Source organism: Falco punctatus (genome assembly GCF_963210335.1).
Source record: "Falco punctatus genome assembly, chromosome: 8".
Taxonomy (NCBI): domain Eukaryota; kingdom Metazoa; phylum Chordata; class Aves; order Falconiformes; family Falconidae; genus Falco; species Falco punctatus.
The window spans coordinates 18,777,752-18,796,618 of NC_137588.1; the positions used below are offsets into that span (position 1 = coordinate 18,777,752).

At 45.9% G+C, this 18,867-nt stretch overlaps 2 protein-coding genes across 2 annotated transcripts in view; both read right to left on the bottom strand.

Moving 5' to 3' along the window:
- Positions 1–3,687, bottom strand: part of MTX2 (metaxin 2) — a 35,360-nt gene extending 31,673 nt beyond the window's left edge. Inside the window, exon 1 of the mRNA XM_080400424.1 lies at positions 3,534–3,687. Within this exon, the coding sequence (XP_080256550.1) occupies positions 3,534–3,573 (40 nt within the window). The 5' untranslated portion in view covers positions 3,574–3,687. The remainder of the gene's footprint in view (positions 1–3,533) is intronic.
- An 8,403-nt stretch (positions 3,688–12,090) lies between these two features.
- On the bottom strand, positions 12,091–18,864 carry HOXD1 (homeobox D1). The gene is made up of 2 exons (XM_080400523.1): positions 18,415–18,864; positions 12,091–18,276 (listed from the first exon to the last, which is right to left on the bottom strand). The coding sequence occupies exons 1-2, from the start codon at positions 18,851–18,853 to the stop codon at positions 18,005–18,007; spliced, it is 711 nt and encodes a 236-aa protein (XP_080256649.1). The 5' UTR covers positions 18,854–18,864; the 3' UTR covers positions 12,091–18,004.
- Between the last annotated feature and the right edge of the window lie 3 nt (positions 18,865–18,867).

Here is an 18,867-nt window from a genome sequence, read left to right on the forward strand (position 1 = left end):
TTCTCAAAACTACTAGAGTTAGGAAGATTAATGTTCTGGACCACTTGAAAGCTGGCACTCTAATTCTTCTTACAGTATAAACACTCATTTCCTATCCCGTTAATACATGATTGATGCCGAGCTACTCTAAACAAATTCTCTACCATATTATCCAATTAATATTTTCTGCAGTTCAGAAACAGATGCTTTGAAATGTGACAACATCCTTGCAATTCATGAAGCTATGGAAATATTTGTTTATTATACCTTGAGACACAGCATCAACCTCTTTATATTTCTGAATAGGCAAAAGTTGAATGGCACTAAAGCAAGTGGTTTACTCTACAGATGTGATTTAGTCATCATTTTGTACTTAATCATTAATTCACTACAGCAGCAGGCTGTGCTCAGCATGTTCAGGTGAACGTGTGTTACACAGAGGGTGCAGAACTACTGCAGCAGTGCAAGCAGGCTGAGCAACTGGTGCTCCCACAGAACAGCTGAGGTTGGAAGGCACTTCTGGAGGTCCAGGGTCAGCTGCAGCAGGTTGCCCAGGCTCATCTCCAGTTTGGTACTGATTATCTCCAAGGAGGGAGACTCTACAATTGCTTTGAGCAACCTACTCCAGTATTAAAACATCCTCACAGTAAAAAAAATTTTCGTATGTTCAGATGGTATTTTCTGTGTTTCAGTTTGTGTCAAGACAAACCTTAGAATAGGGACATCAGAAGTGAATGCATAAGGTGCAGAAAAGAAGTTTTCTAACACATACACAAGCAAGTCGGTGTGTAGAAGAAAGTTATGATCCTCTTCTCTAGTAAAACCCTCCCTTAAGCTTTTAAAACATTTCTAGAAAACAACCTATGCTGGGATGATTGTCTTTAAACATTGGCGTGCAAAGACCCTTGCTTTATGGCTGTGACATGTTGGAGCAGTGGTAATTCATTGCAACTGCCACGACAAAGCAACCATCCTCATGAACAGGATCCTTGATGGCAAGCCAGTCAAATTTTATTTTTATGGACACAGAAAAAATCCTCAATCATTCTTACATTTCCATATATACATAAAAGAAAGGCAGTATTCACAACCACAGATATGGGGACAAGATGCTATTAAAACAAGTGTCATTGTTAAGTGGTATTTTTTTTCCTCACAGATACACCATTTGTCTTTCTCACAAATATTCTTACATTTGCAGGATATTTATATCTTCTTGGTACCAGAATGAAGTGTTCTCTGTGTTTGTGCAATGTCTCAGGAAATCCAGAAGCATGGTGGGTACTGGCCAAGATCCCAGATAGCTTTTTTCTTTTTTCCACTAGAAAAAACTTCCATATCCACAGAGTGAGTGATTCTGCAGTCATTTAGTTCCAGTCAGGGACTGGTACATAGTACGGACGAGCCAAGAAGGCCACAACTCACTGGCAAAGGTATTTTTTCTTTTCAAGGGAGATAACTGCTTTTGCCACTGATTCGCTTTTGCGAAAGCAAAGGCAATATGTCATAATTTTGTTTTAAAGAATGATTCAGTGGACAGGTCTGCAACAAGGATTTGTACTGCACCTTGAGTTACAGTAAATAGCTGCATATCCAGCAGAAATACAAGATTAATAAAATAAGCACCAACCATTCCTGCTCTGCAAAAAATAAAGGAGTATTGACAGTATTTTTCTGTTAGATGCCTACATATTACTTTACCTATAGAAAGAAAATGAGCATCACTTAACCTGTGACTGACAGGTAAAAGATGCAGTGCTACTGTTTTAAGCTTATTAAATTGCAGAAGGATCCAGAAGTACTTGAGCAGCTCTGATGCCCCGAAAGCACCACCTTAATAGTACAATTTTTAACACATTAGTCTGAGTATTATAAGCAGCATGCAACTACCCTGAAGGGGAGGCAAGAATCTCTCCAGGAACAGAGGAAGAATGCTCCAGCAAGGAAGGAAAGAGCCAGTTGTTGCAGAACTTTTTCTTCTTGTTTCCATTTTTTCAAATATGCATTTTCCTTACACTATACTTAATTTGGATCTGACGTTGCTGTATTCCACAACAATCTGCTCGTTTAGCAGGAAGTTGTTGCGGAAAAAAACGGCACTTTCAATAAGAAAACAATGAGATGCCTACATACAGTAGAGTTTTGAGTTTGTATTTGTAATTCCAGAAGAAAGTAAGTATCAGCAAGCTGTTACTCTAGAATATTCATAAAGGTCACAGAGCAGAGGAACACAGCAGAATCAACACCTACTCACATATGTCATTATCCTTGTGTTCCATCATGTAAGTAAAATATACTAAAGGCTAGTAAATGGCACTAAAACAATGCTGATCATGACTGTATTCTCCACATCCTGAGGATACAGGGCTCTGGCCCTCAGAATGTAAGCACCACTTGTGCTAACATCTATGAATTAATGAACGCCAACCCAAGAGCCCAGCACAACTTTCAAGCTTGACTATGGGTACCTCTACACACACAGATTCAAGATCCAACCCCTTCAGTTAACCCACCAGGCAGGGACAAGCCTATTCTGGAAGCTGTACATTCACCATAGAGATTCCAACTCAGATTGTTATGCTGGGGCCTCTACCAAATGGCAGAAGGCCCAGCTTCTGAGACAAAACACCACCCTCCTCCTTAACAGTCAAGAATGCTATTTTCTTGCAGTATTTCTGGCTTGTGAGCTTGCGGAGCAGCAAGAAAACTGTAACAAAAAATAACAAGTAAGGGGAAACTGGACAACACACTGATTTTCAGTGGGCAGAACACTAAATGTATTTTGAACTTCCTAGCAACGAATTACCCGAGGTGCAAGAGTTGGTTGGGTTTTTTTTCCTTCAGAGCAGATCAACGTAATTTTTTACTAAATAATTCCACCGTGACACACATTTCTCTTTTATGACAAGGCTCACGTGCAGTTTAAACGGCCCGGCTGCAGCAAACCACAAGAGCACTAACAAGTAGCGAAGGTGCCGTTACATTTCTGAGCCTCCCAAGAGCAACAGAGGAAACGCCACAGGCACCCGCGGGGAGCGGGAGAGTCCGGCACCCGCCGAGCGCTCCCACAGCGCGGGACTCGGCTCCAGCTGCTGAAGTTACAAATACGACGCAGTTTTTTGGACGACTGAGGAAAAGTTAATTGCTTTAAACACAGAAAAGTTATTAAATCAAAGTAAACAGGCGCTCTGGCCCAGCTAGGGGCTAGGGACCCCATAAAGGAGGGGGCCGGGTGAACCTGTGCTCCGCGGGGAGTCGCGCAGCGCGAGCTGCCCTCGGGGCCCAGCGAGGGGACAGGCACGCAGGACCGAGCCTCGTACGGCACCCGGAGCCCCGGTCTGCCGCTGGCCCTACGCAGCAGCCCCCCCGGCACGAGTGGCCGGCTCGCTCCCACGGCGCCCCAGCCCCGTCCTGAGGGGTCACCCAGGGGACCCGGGCGGCTCCTGCCCCGCCGCCACCCTCAGGCCGCCACCCGGAGCGCGGCGCCTGACGCGAAGCTGGGCCCGGCCGCCCGCGGCTCTCCGGGCCGCCGCCCGCCCGCCCCCGCCCCTCACCGGCCAGCTGAGTCACGAAGGCCTCCGCCACCAGCGACATGTCGCGCAGGGCGGGCGGCGGCAGGCCGAGGGCACGCACAGGAACTGGGCGCCGCGCCGCCGGGGCAGCAACTGCATCCGGGGCCTGCCCCGCCCCCGCCGCCCGGGGCGGGGCCCCGCACGCGGCCCCCTCAGCCCGCCGGCGGCACGCGGGGCGGGGAGCCCGGCCCGGCGCTGGCACGCGCGCGGCGCGGGGCTCTGCTCGCTGGCGGCGCTCAGTGGGTCCGGAGGGCGACCGAGCGGCGCCTGCGGATAACCGGGCGCTGGGGAGCTGCTGTCACCCGCCTCGGTCCGGTCTGAGGAGCCGTCCGTCTGGACTCGGGTCCCCTGGGAGCCCCAGCGGGGCGGAACCACGCGCTTCGCCACGGCGCAGCAACTCCCCGCACTGGGGAGTGCGCGGGCACCGAAAGCAGAACCGGGGGCTGCCAATAGCGGGAAGAAGCCGGGGCTGATGCGCTGGCAGCGCAGGGCACGGCCGGCGGCCCGGGCACGGCCAGCCCTGGCGCTCGCCGCCGGAGCCTTCCGCCGTGCAGAGGCGGCTGGCCCCGAGGTGCCGCGGGCGCTTCAGCGTTACTCTGATAGCAAAATGAAATGCGAGCGCGCGGAGGGAGCATTGCTGGCGTTTTGCAGCTCTTGCTTGCTGGTGGGTGAGGCGTGTGCAACCCGCGCGGTGGCCCCGCGGGGAGCATCCCGGGGCAAGGCTGCGCTGGGCCGGCAGGGCAGCGTCGGGATGGAACATCGCGGCTGCTGCGGCTGAGTCCCCAGTCACAGGGAGGCTCTACTGGGATGGAAGGGCAGCTCAGCCTACCCCACGTGTCGTGGGGAGGCAGTATCTTAAGGAACTGAAAGACACAAGTTAGACTATTTTACATTCCTTTCTTATGGAAGAGTCCCAACAGGGTTCTTCGTGGTTTGTTCAGGGGGGGTGTTTGGTTTTTTTAATTCAGTGTAGAAAGAGCGATTGGAATGCTGTCACCAGCTCTAGGGTCTCCCCAGCAAGGTGACTCAAGCCTTCATTCCCCTGCCGCTCATCTGTGCGGAGTTCTGACACATGCGTGGGTTTCATCTCATGAGTTCTCTGAAGCTAACACAAACGGCTAAATATGGTTTAGAGGCTGAAAGCAGAAAAAAGGCCAGCCTCTAAGCACCTGAAATTGCCTTGCTGATGGCGAGCCAGAACTCTTCCCTGATACAAACATGAACGAAAGAGCTGCTTCTAGCTGCACAGCTTTGGAACACACCGCTCCCCTGGACAGGTCAGAACAGTGTACCCCTTGGGCCATTAATTGTTTGACCTTTAAAACACAAATCACAGAGGAAGGGAGACAAGGTGGGCATTAAATGATCTGAATCTGACACAAGGTTGTTCTGAGAAGCTTAGGTGCTTTCTTTACTGAGCATACTGAATATGTCCTCCACGTCCTGGTACCAAAATGCTTCCTGAAGTGTCTTGGGGACAATAAGTTATAACTAAAGGGACTCGGTGAAGGGTACAGCTGCCTTTTCTTCATCTCACATTAAGATTCCATAAGACAAACTCTGCATTTTGAGGTGTACACCTTGCCTTTAAACAAGCACTAATTTCTTAATCTTGATTCCATAATATTAAGACTATCCAAAGTTTGGGAAAAAGCCATAAAATTAAGTTACACATCAAATATGTAGATTGCAGAGAGCATAGTGGATGTGGTCCATTAGTCTGCGTGCCTCTTGGTCCTCATTTATCTAGCCACACTTTAGTGAGAATCAAGAATATCTCATTTTATCAAATAGACTTATTCTACTGTGAAGGACAGATAACACAATGATATCTCAGTCTTCTAAGATCTTACAAGTACTAGAAGATATAGAACAAATACAGAAATGTATTAATGTTTGCAAAGTATGTGGAAGTCCTCTGGTGATGCTTACTATTGAATCACAAAGTGTCATTACTAAAAATATTCTTCACACGGTAGCAAAGCATGATATTAGGGCAAAAGCAGAAGAGCCAGTAAATACATTGGAACAATGGACCGAGGCCTGAAAACAGTAATGTGGAAGAGGACTGATTATTTTTAAATGCTGTTGAAAGCTGCATTTCTAGTTACAGTTATAGGTTGGATAGCACTGAATTATAGAAACTCCGAGCAGTCTTGAGTAGTTGTGTGGCTTTGTATTAGATTATAACAGACTAAATTAAGATGGTGTGTCCTATTTGAGTCCTTTCACCACCAACAGTATTTAGAAGGCTAAAACCACAAGACAGTGCAGAAGTTGCCCTGATAAGGCTGAGCTTGAACTAGGTGTGAGCTAGGCCAAATCCACAATATTAGCACCAATTAAAGAGGAAGGTTTCTCTGTAGAGCTCGGTTCAATACAAAGAGCTCATCTCCAGAAATGAAGGTGGATGATACAAACTAAGTCAGGGAACAGAAATCAGGAAATAATCCAGCAAGTATCAACAAACACACACCAGCAGAAATCTATGAAAATCCAAACAATTAGCCAAAACAGGATGAAAACTGAATGATGCTCAGCCCATGCCTTCAGTGTGTGGCAGGACACAGATGCTTAAGCTCCCTTCTCTGGGACAGGTCAGAGCAGTGGTTTTTCTTTCTGCATTCCCAGTCCTCCTCCCTGCTCCCACTAAAATGACTGCTTTAGCAGAGTATCTTGTAGGAAATCCTCCAGGGAGACCTGCAGTGATGATAGATAGTAATAATGAAACCGACTCCATCACCACCTTTACCTTTATTTGATACTCCTCTTGCCTCCCCCGGCTTTTTGAAGAAAGTCATCGGTCTTGTGAGCCTGGCTTCCTGCAGGGCCTGTATGTGAATCATTTCTTCAGCTGGTCACACAATTAACAAACTTCTTTCTGGTAATACTTACTCCATGCCATGGAAAGCTCCCCAGTTTTCACAGATTTTAAAAGCTTAACAGCAGATCCCAAGGTACTAGCGCCTGATTTCAGTGCTGAGGGAAGGATGCACTTTCAGATAGGATTTCAAGGGAAACCAAAAGGCAGAATTACAGAATCACACAGAATCAAAGAATGGTGAGGGTTGGAAGGGACCTCTGGAAAACTAGTTTGTCCCTTGGGCTTTGCATTTCAGAAAGTCAACCGGAGTGGATCTAGTAGAACCATTACCTGTTAATAAGAGTCTCACCTTACACAGGCATGCCCAAAAGATGGAGTAGTTTTCTCATAGCGCATCTCTCCACATGGACTGCCTTTACCAGGTAAGGTATTAATTGCTAGGGTTACACTGTCTGCTGGGGAAACAGGGCTAGGCCATATACACATACACTCCATTTTAAATAGAATAGAATTTGAATAGGATAAATCTTCTGCCTAGGAAAAAAGAAAAGATGTTCTTTTTAGTTCCCTTAATATTATTTAGACAGCTTTTAACATGTATGTTTAGCTTGTATTCTTTTGTTCCATGTTAATATTTAATAAAATGTATGGGTATCAATAGTGCATATTATACGTGTAGTATAAGTCCTTTGCAGATATAATTGTTAGGAATATTTTTACAAGAAGAATTGGAAGATGGCAATGAAAGGCTTTTGGTCTTCTGCATTTTTTTAAGCTGTTAGCTTTTTAACACATCCACTATTGCTGGCCATTCGAATTACAGTCTAGCTGGCCAAGTGTATGACAGGACATAAGATTAAACAAACCACCAGAAAGTGGAGACAGTTGAATGAGAGTCTCCAAATTTTGGTTCTGCTAGGTGTCGCTTGCAATTCTTAAGTTTGTGAAGGTGACAGAGGACACTGCAGAGTTGTTCTGTTTTGCAGTATGACCTTTCTTCATCCCAAGACAACTGGCTGGGCCCATACAGCAGAGCACCTTCTCAGCACATGACAGGGGACCTCTGCCCAAACCGCTGTTTTCCATTTCCATGGAGCAGGTCTCTAAGAAGCCAGGCCTTTTCAAGGCACAGGAGTGCTGGCAGTCATAGATTCAATTAGGAATGGTTCTCTCTGAAAGAAAACTGTGTGGAAATTTCACTGATGAGTGAAACCTCTGAAGACTGCTTGTGTGGTATGGCTGGTGTTTGAGAATAGGCCAAGCAGTAGCAAGAGACAGCAAACAAACCAGCCCTGAATCACCTTCTCCTCACCTGGCCTGTGGCCAGGCGGCCCCTCTGGTGTAACTTAGGGCATCCTGGGGGCTGCTTTGCACTATGCTGCCTGTCAGTGTCTTTAAAAAGCTATTATGGCTGCTGGGAATCTCTGCAATGAAGGAAGACTTGAGTAAATCCTTCCCTGCCAACACATCCAGTGCCAGGCAGCAGCAGGAGGGTGTTTTTAGCATGACTTCATGCCAGAGGTTCTCTGTACACTAAACAGTCTGGCAAAGCACACAGAGCAACAGAAACAGATGGATCTGGACTAGCATGATCAAATGGATCTCACAGGGCATTCAGTATATCTTTAATGCAAGTGTTTTCCTATCAGCTATTTCATGCAATCCACTGTTCTTCAGTGTGAGGAGTGGTGCCAAAATTGCCCAAGTATGGGCCAAGCTGCATGTTTTTCAGTTACACACACAATCCTGTGAGTTTACTAAGGAGGTACCATTTTATATGAGAACCTGAAATCAAACCTGAAGCCAGACTTTCACCTCTGCAGCTCCTGTGCACTTCCTTGGGAAGCTGGCATGTATGTCCTGTGGTAGCATCCATGACAGAGAAAGCAATGAAGATTTTTTTTTGGCAGTTCATGCATATCTTATAATGATAAAATTAATTGCATGTTGCTGATAGTATTCTCTTATTTGCATACTCCGGCAGGTACAAATTTTGGTCTAATAGTTGTGTAAACATGATAAGGTATGATTTCTAGGAACATGCTTCTGTAAAAACGCAGTAGTCAGAGTATTAACACTAACCACTTTGCACTTATGGAAGATACTGCATAGGTAACTGATGAATCAATTAATGCTGATGCGTTTCCAACAACTCACATGAGGATAGAAAGAGTTTTCGTAGAGTTTTAAGAGGCACAAGAAGAGCATTTCTGAAAGCAAACAGGGTATCTCAAGCTGTGAATGAAAGCAATTAGATGAATCATTTTCTCCTCCCTTTCTCACCTCCTTTCCTGCCTTCTTTTATTCAACAGGGTCAGATTTTCAGGGGTGCCAAGTCTGTTTTAGCACATCTGTTGTCCTTGCAGCTGCCCTGAGCATGCATCAAAGTAGTTGTGCAGAAATCCCAACTGCACTGTTTTACTCACTGGAGGCATTGCCAGCCCCCAGGCTCTTGCATATCTCTGTTACTCACAGCAGCTGCTGAGGAAGCTTTCCCCATGCTCTGAAATAGCTAAGATATTGAAGTCAGACCTTGTTCTTCCCCACTTTAACTTAATTTTCATTGGGGAAGCTCAGCAGGCTGGCAGGGCTTCTACAGCCACAACCCATCCTACTGTTCTCAGCCCAAGGCATCACGCACCTCCATGAGGTCAGGGACATCAACTCATGAGTGAGGGTCCAACTAAGCAAGAACCATGGTTAGGCAAACAGGGCAATTGCTCTGGGCTGAGCTTTAAATAGATCCCCTGGGCTGATGGGCAGGGTGTGAGGGGGGTCCCAGGTGAGGCTGGTCAGGCCATCAATGCCCCCAGGACCCTGGCAGTGTCTCAGCTGCATGTGAAGCATGTTTCTCTCAAGTGGTGGATTTAGAGCAACAGAGCTCACATAGCTTATGCTATATAGGACCAGGATTTGGCTTTTAAGCAAAATCTCAGATCAGAGGGGCTTGCAAGGGGGAGCTCCCAGAAGAGAGCTAATGGCTTCAATGGGACTTTGCCCTGGTTGCCCTGCTCATGCTACCGCACTGGTCTGCGCTGTCTTCCTCTCCCCTCCCTGCCAAACTGACTCTACTTTTGGCTCCCTTGGATCCAAGCTGTGTTAACAGACTGCTTCCACTCTTGTCTATCTTTTTATAATCCCTAATTGACCAGACACCAGCAAATAATTTTTTTAAAGCATGGATCAGGGCTGCATTGTCAAAATGGCACAAATGTCAAAGCAGCAATCATGACTCCAACTTGCAGTAGCAATGGCTGTAAAGGTTCATCCTGATATTTGTATAGCTCATACTGCAGCAAAATCCTGACCCATCTTGTTAATGAAAGTAAGAATAATTGTTCACAGTTTGACTGTAGGCACTGGTTAGGCAAGTCTTCTCAAATTCTAAAGATGTTATCTGGAAAATTAAGGAGCTGCGATTGAACTCAGTTTCTGGACAAGTGTGGTAAATACTGAGGAGGTTTATTAATTCATCAAAGCTCCTTGTGAGAGAATCTAAATCCTTCTCTGGAGGCCGGCATAGAAAGAATTAACTTTCTCCTTCCTCCTGTAGAAATGATCACAACTGCCTGCGTGGAGGGAAGAGGCAGCTGTAATGAATTATTTATCTGTAGCACACTGTAAGAGGGATGTGCTGTGATTAATTGTAGAGCTGGGCAGGAAATGGTTTCTTTGTCCCAAAAGATTTTTGAGATTAAAAATGTGTTGCTATTCCACACTGGGATAAAACCAAAACCCCTTTAAAAGATCTCAGAAGGAGAGAAAGAGCAAGACCCACCTACAAAAGACCCTCATCAGTTGTATGTATAGGACTCTTTTGCAACATGAAAGCCCAACAGAAAATTCTAACACCTAAGAAGAAAGTTTGGTAGAGAATTCACGGAGTCCATATCCTTGGGCAGTGCTCTAGGGAGGAGACCAACAAGCTGGAGCAGGGACATGAACTTGCTCTTTCATGAGTGCTGTCTCTTCTGAGCTGGGATGGGGCTTAGCTCTTGGCTTTTCACGATGTCCATCTCACTTCAGCAGAAGAGCCATTGACTTGTTCTGCTTGATTACTTAGTCCTCAGAGAAGCAATGCATTGTTTATACTGACTTTTCTGTTTTTACAGCTAAACACTGGAGAGCTGAATGACCTTTTATAAACTTTCTGCCTCCAAATGGGAAACCTTTTTTGAAAAGCTTACATAGAAGTGACTTTCTATTTTCTGAATCATTTCCCCCACATCTCATAAATCAGAAGCTTTTCTCTATTTTTTTTGTCAACACTTCCAGTTTAAACATATAGCCTGACCGTACAAGAGCGCCCTGCTATATTTTTAAGGGAGACTGAGAACTGATTCACTAGATACAACATAGCAGAAACTTCAGAATTTGAATCTACTCCATCTAAAATCATTGCCTTGTTCCATAAAAGGAACAAGAGAAGTTTTGCCATTATCTTCATTACAGCTGTAGAAGTTCATACTTGACATAGTTTCTCCCCAGGGTACAACTGTGGTAAGGAGAAAAATTATGCTAACTGAAATAACTTGAATGTGTATAGATTAAAAACATACTGTCTTTTTAGTAGTGGGTATGAGTTGGTGAGGCTGGGTACCTCCTGAGATTTGTAAGGAGATGTGGCAGATCTGATTGATCCTTTTCCTGGCACCAGTAGAAGGATGTGAGAAAAGCACCAGGTGTCTCCTTTGGTCTTGTTTGGGACCAAGCAGCCAGAAATAAAAAATAGTGCAGCAATGATTTCAGGACATTTTGCAAAGAATATGCACTTTGAAGCCTTTTGAACACTGAGACATGGAATAGGAATGCCTGATTGAGAAATATTTTGAGCCACATCAGCCAGATTCAGTTACCATGAGTGTACAGAGAGCACAGGCTAGCTAAATTCCAACCTAGTCCAGCTAGCAGCCATGTGTAAGCATGACATCCCAAATCCATTACCTCCTCTCAGTTCCCTGAAGGCTGGAAAAAGTTACAAGAGTAATGTTGTTGGGATCTGAAGCCTTCTTAGTCAGATGTTCAGAATTAAATGTGTTTAGTAAAATGAATGCCTGGGCTTGCCAATGTATCTCAACTCTGGTACAGAACACTTACACTGATGAGTCAGATGGCCAGTCAGTCTCAACTATCAGCATCATCAAATGCAGGCAGGACCAATGCAGAACAAGCCCTAAGACTGACAAACCCAGCACATGTGAGCAGTTGGTGGCATTGCTTCTACGTCATACAGCCACCAGTGAGGCTTAGGCTAGCCTGCAGCTGATGAGGGCTTTAGGAAACAAATTGCAGGCTGGCAGTGACAGCAGATCCAGTTGTCCCTCTCTGGATGTGACCACTGCCAACAACATTCAGACATGCCATCAGCTTTTTATTAAATACAATGGATTTTAAACATAGGAAAAAATCTTCAGAAGAACAAGCCAGAGCCATGTTCTTCCAGTTCTTGAAAGTATGGCCATCTGCCTCTGGGGTGAGTGAGCTCTGTTGCAGGCCTTAGATCACAGGTGACAGACAAAACAGCATCATAGATGACACTGACAACATGCAGATCGGTTGTAATGCTTTTTTCTTTTTTTTTGTTTCCACACACTCTCCTACCCCCTGCCCCCCCCTCCCTTTATTATTAGCCCCAGAGTTTTGATAGTCCTTTTCTCCTGTGGCTCTTGCTGTAACAATTCACACCTGTGAAGTCCCAAATCAGATTACGGTACCACCTTGAAAATCAACCAGAAGCACCAGGTGATCCATTTCTTAAGTGAGACCTGACATTAAGGGTGTTCAACAGTCCTGTCCCATTTTTTTGTTTGCCTGGTCACATTAGAATGAAAGTCACAGTGCTGGTTATAATTACAAAATTTTACAAAATCTTGGACCTATTGTAAGACATCATCCTGTTGCATGCACTGTGTTTTGGGGTCTAGTCTCTCCAGCATGAGAAGATGGGTTTTATAATCCATTGGTGTCACGTACCTACCACGCTTTCACTCAGCTAAATTTCTAAAGGGAAGGATAGAAGGTTTTGTTGATAGGCTTTTAACAGTGTTTGATAATTATAATTGCATTTCATACACTGGGATGTTGAAGAAAATGTCACTCCACCTAAATGGTATAATTTATAAATCCATAAATGTGTGAGGTTTACAAATAATTATTCCAATAGCTATGCTTAGCATAGGGATCTGATAGTAGAGATTGCCAGGATTCGAAACTGTTTCCATTATCTGAACAGTAACTGGGCAAAATCTGATCTGAGTAGTCATTAAAAAATTTAGTGAGATTTTTATCTATTTTCAAATACCACTCTAAACTTTATTGTGTCTAATCTAGCTTACTTGTTAAAGGAACATAAAAAGGGGCATTAGGAATGTAGATTTAGTGTAGCACAACCGTTAAGATGAAGAGTAATGGCTGAGAAGCCTTAGCTCTCAGATTCTTCTGGTATACTAATATAACCAAAATCATATTACAGGGGTGTGGGTGTTTTTCATAGGCTGTATGGGCAGAAGGAATGGTTTCTTTTGCCCAGCAGAAGCAGCTCTCCTGATCCACTAAATTCACACACTGAACACACATGGGTGTAATTTTATGCAGACCCACAGCAGCGTGGATTGATGCATTGCAAAGGTCATTGTTCTCTGTGTAAGGGGACAAGCACCCAGGTTAGGTGTGTCCCCCATGCTGGTGGATGTAGGGGTCTCACTCCAGGGCCAGGGCCATGGGCCAGACTGCTTGAGTTAGACCTGTTAAACATTTTCATAAGGCATGATGCACCATCCTGGTTTAAAAATGCCTTGGTTTTCAGAATAAACTGAAAATTCTTGTGGTTTATTATTTGTAACACTATGCTTTCTGATGAAGTGTAGTAAAAAAATCTATTTTCCAGGTGGTGGGAAGTCTGATAGGCCGGTAGAGAAGGAACTGACTGTATTTGTTCATGTATTTGTTTGTTTACTTAGACTGCTGGTTTTCAATCTGCTAATCACCAGGGGCTGTTGCCTTTAGGGGAAACAAAAACACAAGAAAACCAAAATTGTTTATGAAAAGCTTTTTTGTGGGCCAGTGGTCTAATAATAAAGGGAGCCTTGTCCTGCTTACAAATAGTTCTTAAAGACTGTTATCTCTATCTGAGATTTTAGCACTCTATGCAAGCATAAGTTTTAGCCAAGGAAGATTCACATGTTGCACAGCTGAGGGTTACTTTGTTCACTTGGCTGGTGCTCAAGAACAGCAAATGATTTCTGGATAAAACTAAAATACAGTAAGACACTGGCTCTGGGTAGTATCTTTTCATATATATTGCCCAGAATTATTTGGGTGGCATTTTTGAGATATGGCTGGGGAGGGAGGTGAATAACAGACATTGTTACAATAGGGAATGGAATGATTTGTCATTTGGTTCACCTTTCTTTCTTTCAACAGAGTGCCTTTCTCTGGCCAAAGACTCCTCTAGTTCACAGACATTAGGAAAAGCCATAAAGAATGATGGTTGAGATTGAGTCACATATACATATAGCTATATGTAACCATATATTGCCAATAGAAAAAGAACGCGTTTCCCATAAACTTCAGTCACCTCTTAACGATAAGCTGGTAACAACCATGTCTTATTTGGGGTTTCTCTCCATACATCTTTCTCCTTGGTCATCAGGGATTTGCAAGTGTTCTCGGGATTTCCTTGGAATTTAGGCTAACAGCGTGGCGCAGGACAAATCATAAGTATGATTTATTAGCTGCTAGAGACAAGTGCTTGGAACTACAAGGAGGTCTTTCCATTTTGTAATTTTGCCTGCAAAGATTTTTCTTAAAAGAGGTAATAGTCTGTTCTTCTCTACTAATAATCTATACTGCTTTATGCATAAGCCACCATTCCAGGTTTTACCAATAAATAGAGGAAATGGCACACTTTTAAAAGGAGATTAAAATGTGGTGATTGGGTTGCATATTTTTGTTTTCTGGCCTACTGCTGTGCTCTTTCATGCTTAAAATAAACCTGTATATGCAGCTCATACCATAAACCAGAGTCGTTGGTTTGACCCTTGGCAAAGCATTCCCTGTACTGTATTTGCAAGCAATAACATACTCATTCAGTTCCACATGGGAAGCCAGATACCCAAGCAAGCCTGGGTTCTTGCCTAAGCTTGGTTTTCTAAGAGGTGTGATTTTCTGTTATCACGTACCTATCCAAAGGATATGAAATCTCTACATTCACATATACCACTTAGGAACAGTAATTTTACAACTTTCTTCTCCTTAGAAGCCTTCCAAATCAATTTTTTGTTCTGTTTCAGGCAAAATGGGAACACATTAAAAAAGTTATTTTTTTCACTTCTCTTTGTAGCTTGTGGCCCTTTGAGCAATAGTCAGTAGGCAAAAACTAATATGTGACTGAAATAGAATGGTCTTTCTGTGGTTTCTAATGATGTTTGAGGGAAAATAAGGCCAGGAAATAGTATTTTCATAATTTGTGATAAATTATATAGTGGTGGTTATCTACTGAGGTAAGTCTGGAATATTTTGTTCTGATTGCAGTGAGAACTGCAGCTTGTGCTCTTACCTCTATCTGCCTAACCTAAAACCTGATTCCAGCTGCTAGGCATCAAATTGAACATGTGTGAGATACAACTCTTGGGATTAATGTGAAATGAGTGAATCTTAGACCTTATCTATCATTTATTTGTCTCATGTGTGCACCCATGTATATCACATGCATTTTTATTTAATTATTCAGGAATTGGCACATGACTTGCATTAGCTCCTTAGGGTATCTTGCTGACAGAATGGTGCAAAGGAGCAATATCTAATCCTCATACAGCTAACACTCTTCGTGAAGAAGAAAGATCCTATTAAACTGGCCCTGTCATGTGAGCAGAAATTACACTTAGTACTAAGTACTGGCTCTTAAAACAGAATATAGTTGTGTTCATAGTAGCAAATTGATTCAGACTGCCATAAAAGAGTTGTAAGGTTTCATCTTAATTTGCAAGTAAATCTCTCTATATTCAGGCTGTGTCATTTTGATGGATACAGAACTGTGCACTGCTACAAGGCCGGCACATGTATTTATTTATACAGGAAAATATACAGCATGAAAACATTCATTATAAAAGACTTAGTGTGTTTTAATGGCCTGATCCAGCACCGCTGAAATCAATGAGAATCTTTCTTTCCATGTTGGTAGCACAGGAGCATGCCAGCAGTGTGGAAAACATTCCTCTGACCTGAAGTGCCTAGCACAAATGTCAAAATCATTAGGAAAATAAAAGCCTGCCAAACCAGCAACCCCATAGACATGTGACAAATATGGAGGCAACTGAAAACACAGCTGTTTTCTAAAGTTCACATGTGAACCATATGCTCTTAGAAAGATGGGTTATTCTGGCTACATGTCTATGCTTATTTGTTGTTTAAAAAAAACAAGGAGTACTAACAGGAGACTTGGTAAAAACTTAGTTTAAAAACAGTGAAAAGGGTTGGATAGTAGTTGACTTGCCTGTAATATTCAGCTTGCAAAACAGATTTGATTTACTTGAATTTTCATTAATTCTACCAGATTTTGCTTTATTCTACTTTAAATAGCATCTTCTCCAAAACAAGTGGCAGAAATATTATTTCCTACTTTGCAATGAATGATCACCCTGCAGTATGCCTGTTTGGTGTCATTACTTTAATAAAGAACTGCAAACCCCATAATTTGAATGCAACTAGTTTCACATGAGTACTTCTATCCTGAGAATTTTTCAGTGATAACCCATGAAGTGAACCAGCCAGTGGGATGTGAACCATAACACCATATACAGAACAAAAATGTCTCTGTGTGCATGCACAACCATGAGCCTCTAGCTTTATTGTACTTTCCAGGTACAGTCAGGATATGATGCATAACCAAACACTTCTGTCTTGGGAGGTCCCCCCCTCAGATGCTCACTGTGGGGGCACCCATCTCCTTGTTGAGGAGGCCTCCTGCCCTAGCTCAGCCGTAAGCCTGCTGCCGCAGCATCATTCCAATGTACCTGTCCAGCTTTTGGGAGCATACTGTTTCCCAGGGCTCCCACCAACCTCTGCTGAAGCTGCCATCAGCAGTGGCTTCCCAGTCCCTCGGCTGAAGAGAAATCTTCATAAAAAAGCCTGTAAGCAGAAGGGTGCCTTGGGGAATGGAAGGTACTATAGAGAATAAGTATCCCTTACGTCGTGGACTTGCTGATTTGAAACCTCCACCTTCATCTTCTCTCTCTGTTCCTTTTGCCCAGGAAGCATCCAACAAAGACCAACAAATGTTGGTGTCTGGGCCTGGCTTCCAAACAGCAGCGGTCACAGATCCTCTGAGATCCATCTCCCCTGGTGCTACAATGTGTTCTGCACCTTAAAGTCCAACACCCAGGAGAAATCCAGAGCAGAGACTTGTCCAAAGTAGTTTTGTGCCACAGATAAATAAAATCACATTCCCATAAATCCAGATGTCATTCCTTTCTGCATTGGTGTTATGCTTTCCCAGTCACAGGTAGGAAAAGTCTAAACTTGGCTCCTTTGTCCACTTTGATACTGAATTTTATCTCTGGGAAAGACAAAATTGTGAGAAGTGAGGATCACTGGTGAATTTTGCGCTTGCATGGAGGAATCAGTCATCATCACTCTTTTTGAACAAGTACACCAAGTAAAAGATCCAGGAATCCTCTTGGTCTTTCACTGGCAGAGGTCTGTGGTCAAACCCGGGCATCTTTCTGCACTTTAACAGGTCTTTGAGGTTTTTCTTGTGGTAAGATTTGTTGCAAACTGATTTAATATGGTGCATTTCTTTAACCATAAGATACAATCAAGCCTGGGAAAGCTGGATGATCTCAGAGCCTGGCCCTGGATGCTCGTAAGAGGCTTTATGTTGTCTTGTCCTTGCCCAGGCACACAAGCGGTGCTGGGAGCCAGCAGATGCCCAGTCACGGGCAGCCTCTTCAAGGAAAATCCCAGCACCCCTGCAGTTTGAATGGGAAGAGGTGTTCCTCCTATGACTTTATTTCTTTTAAAACTTTCCCTCACAGTTACTGAACAGATTTTGGACTAAATTGGCCACATCAGCAAAGGAATAGGAACGAATGAGGAATAAATACAAGCATAAACAGCCTCTTTTTTTGCAGCATTTTTTGAAGGATAGGACAGAACACAAGGGCACTTTTTTCAAAAGGGGATCTTGGACTCATACTGGTGGCAGTGGCCATCCCTGCCCCTTCCCGTAAGAAGTCTTCCCTGCTCTACTTTGCTCTGCCTTCTCGGGGTTTCTCCCCCTCTTCTGTGTGAACTCTGCCTGAGCCTGCGGATCTCTTTTTAAATGCAATACGAAGAAGAGGTCGGGAGCTTGGGGCAGCCCCCCCCTCCCCCATAAAGAGAGGGAGCGGCAGCCCCCGTTAGCTCCCAGCTGCGCCCACCCGCTGCCTCCTCGGCCCGGCTCGAAACTCAGCAGCAGCGTTCGGGGCTGGCACCGTTCCCTGAATCCTCATAAATAAAACTGTAAATAAGTTGCAACAGAAAAAACAGCGGAGCTGCATCGCCGCACTCCCGCCTGAAAGGCCACCTCGGGTGCCCCGCCGGCCGCAACTTCCCGCCCGGCCCCGCAGACCCCCGGGGGGGCGGCGGGGCTTCACGCGGGGCCGCCCGGGGCACCCGTGGGTGCGGCGGCGGGGGCGGCCAGCGCCTCCCGCTCCCGCTTCTTCTGCTTCATGCGGCGGTTCTGGAACCAGACCTTCACCTGGGCGTCGCGGAGGCGCAGCGAGCGGGCCACCTCGAGGCGGCGGGCCCGCGACAGGTACCGGCTGAAGTGAAACTCCTTCTCCAGCTCCGTGAGCTGCCGGGTGCTGAAGCTGGTGCGTGCGGGGCAGGCGGGAGGTTCCCCCCCGCACGGCGCCGCGCAGCCTGCAACGCCGAAAAACACCGCGCTTCAGCGGGGATAGGGGAAGGGAGCGAGGCGGGGGTCGGGGCCGGGGCAAGGAGGAGGGCAGAGGGGAGCCGGGATGGGAGCAGCCCCCGCCCGCGCCCCGCCGCCCCACTCACTTCTCCCGGGCGGGCTCCGCTTCGCTCGCATCCACTCGAAGGTGCGGGGCGCCGCCGGGGCCGCCGCGGGGGCCGGGGAGCCGAGCGCGGGGGCGGCCCCGGGACAGGGCGAGAGGCGCCGCGGCCCCCCACCGCCCGCGCCGGGGCAAGGGCGGCCGGGCTCCGCCGCCGGCGGCGGGCGGCCGCTCCCGGGGAAAATGGACGTGGCGTAGCCCGGCGGCCCCGCTCCGCGGGACGGCCGGTAGCCGCAGCTCGGTGCCGCGGCGGGGGCGGACGGGCACCCCACCGCCCCGGCGCAGGCAGGCGGCGGGGAGGGCGCGGCGCTGGCCACGGTGCCCAGCGCCGGGAAGGCGCGGCCCCCCCGCCGGGTGCAGGGGTGCTGCGGGGCCCCGCGGCACAGCGCCGGCGGGCAGGCGAGGGGGAAGTACCCCAGGTCCATGGCCCGCGGGGCAG